Source organism: Sardina pilchardus, chromosome 12 (assembly GCF_963854185.1).
Source record: "Sardina pilchardus chromosome 12, fSarPil1.1, whole genome shotgun sequence".
NCBI classification, from domain to species: domain Eukaryota; kingdom Metazoa; phylum Chordata; class Actinopteri; order Clupeiformes; family Clupeidae; genus Sardina; species Sardina pilchardus.
The window spans coordinates 6150040-6152539 of NC_085005.1; the positions used below are offsets into that span (position 1 = coordinate 6150040).

At 46.2% G+C, this 2500-nt stretch overlaps 1 protein-coding gene across 2 annotated transcripts in view; it reads left to right on the forward strand.

Annotated features, from left to right (window-relative positions):
* Positions 1–2500, forward strand: part of nkain2 (sodium/potassium transporting ATPase interacting 2) — a 157323-nt gene that overhangs the window by 117461 nt on the left and 37362 nt on the right. For both annotated transcript variants that reach the window (XM_062550706.1, XM_062550707.1), the window contains exon 4: positions 164–364. In XM_062550706.1, the coding sequence (XP_062406690.1) occupies positions 164–364 (201 nt within the window). The remainder of the gene's footprint in view (positions 1–163; positions 365–2500) is intronic.

Below are 2500 nucleotides of genomic sequence, written 5' to 3' on the forward strand. Positions count from 1 at the left end.
TTGGCTTTTGGATTGCACCCAGGCTGGAAGTCCACCTGCCTGCCAATGACACCTAACCTCTCTCTCTCTCTTTCTCTCTCTCTGCCTCCCTCCCTCCCTGCCCCCCCCCCCCCCCCCCTCTCTCTCTCTCTCTCTCTCTCTCTCTCTCTCCACCTGTCTCCAGGACACGGATCTGATCATGACCTTTAACATCTCCATGCATCGCTCCTGGTGGATGGAGAACGGCCCTGGGTGCCGTGTGACCCCCGTGACCCCGCCCCCCTCCTGGGCGCCCGAGGACCACCGCTACATCAGCATCGCGGGCTGCCTACTGGAGTACCAGTACGTGGAGGTGGCCCACAGCTCCCTGCAGATCCTACTGGCTGTGAGTAGACGCTCCTCCTCATACTCTTCCTCTTCCTCATTCCTCAGAGGTGCATTCAAATCAGCAAACAGAGGAGAACATTTGCGAACGTTTGCAAACAGTTTTCCCATTAGCCTTGAGGTTTTGGCGAACGTTTGTGAACGTTTGCAAACAGTCTGAGAAGGTAGTTCTCTGCAAACATACAGTGGAACTGGAGTTTGACGAAGGTAACAATGCAATTACCACGTTAGAATGGAATGTTAGCACCAAATCGCTCAAATTGAACTGTTAAAAGAAAGCGTTCACCACAAAAGTCCGCCACTGTTTGCCGTATTTGAACGCACCTCTGCTCTATGCTCTAAAAAGTTGTTCACACTAGGAACGATAACTGTGAAGATAGAGCTTTTCAACTTGAACAGCAAAAACAATGCTTGAACGTCCATTTGATAGATTCTGATTGGCTGTCAATTTTTTTATTTTCGAAAACCACTCTGAAAGTGCTCTCCAATGATATCCCTCTGCATGTCGTTATCGTTATAGTCCCTGTGTGGACATTGCCATTCATATAAGCTAGAACAATGTTTTTGGTTTTCGTTTTTTGTTATAGTTATCGATCTTGGTGTGAGCAACCCTTAACGGTTTTCCACGTACTTGAAGTCTATTTGTTGATGACCCAACGAAGATTCCCCACTGATACGAGGCCTGTCCTGTCTCTCTCCAATGGCTGCGCTACTCCTCTTATCCTTTTGCCTTATCTTTCTTGCCTCTTGTGTTCTTGGGTACTGTGTGATTTCTAAAGGCTGAGAGGGTCCATTATTTCCTGCAGTCAGTTCGTCAGGTAGAAAAAGTAACATGTTGATTAAGGACCAGTAGAAAAATGGTCTCTATCTCAGCGTTAGTCTTAATTAGTTAGAAGAAAGGGGCTCGCGTGAGATATCCAGTCCACAAAGAGCGAGGAAGTAGGTCTGGCCCCCGCTCTGTGTCTCTCCTGCTGGGAAGCTCCAGGATTGTGAGTTATGAGGTTCGGCAGAGGTCAGCCGAGTAATTATGTGGGAAAAGGGAAACTTCCACTGAACCCACACCTCGTTCCTATACTGCACACAGCAAGCACAAGACTTTTTAAGCTCAGGACGACTTCCATCTGACAAATGAAAGGGTCAAATGGATTGGACGTACACTGGAAATGCCTGTAATTGGGGGGTGGGGGGTGGGGGGACTCAAAGGATGCTAGAGAGACATGAAACTGGCATCTAGTCATCTTTCTAAGTTGTGATTGGCTCTTCTGTTTTTTAATAGGAGAATATTGGAGTTAGAATATTAGAGGGGCATAATGGGTATCAAATCAAATCAAATCGAATCAGACTTATTACCTGCGTATACAAGGAATTTGGTCTCTGACTTTATCCCATCTATGAATTAGTGAACACACACAGCACACAGTGAACACACAGTGAGGTGTAGCGCACACTAACCCAGAGCAGTGAGCTGCCTTCATACAGCGACGCTCGGGGAGCAGTGAGGGGTTAGGTGCCTTGCTCAAGGGCACTTCAGCTGCGGACTGGTCTGAGATCGAACCAGCAACCCTCCGGTTTAAAGCTCGAGGCCCTAACCAGTAGCTCCCTGACACTGACAGACATAGCCTGAATGAACATAATTAGTTTCAACAGTTGGTGTCAACAACTGCAACAAACGTTAACACTTTGTTTGAAGGTATCTACATAAGAGTGACATGACACTGTCATGTCACATGAACCCTAACTTGTCATGACAGAAGTGTTATGTCATGAACATTAATGACTTGTTTATGATGTTAATGACACGTTCATGACATTTCAAGAAAGGTAGCTGTGCGCACATCCCACCTTGCAGGTACAGGACAAATGGAGAGTAGCTTAGGAAAGGAATATAATGTCCGCAACACTGATAAATTGCTCCCGTTTAATGAGAAAAAGCAATGTTTCAATCCTACTGGGTCAGTGTCATGTAACTCATACCCTCAAGTAAGGTGTAACTCAACAAACATCCACACATATAAAATCCATAAAACATTTGAGCTACATGTCAGCATCCCAATTGGCATTAGTTCTTGGCAGCTCTCGGGGACTTCTCTCTGCTAGGTGTACAATACAGTATCACTTCCTCTCACAGGGATGGAAC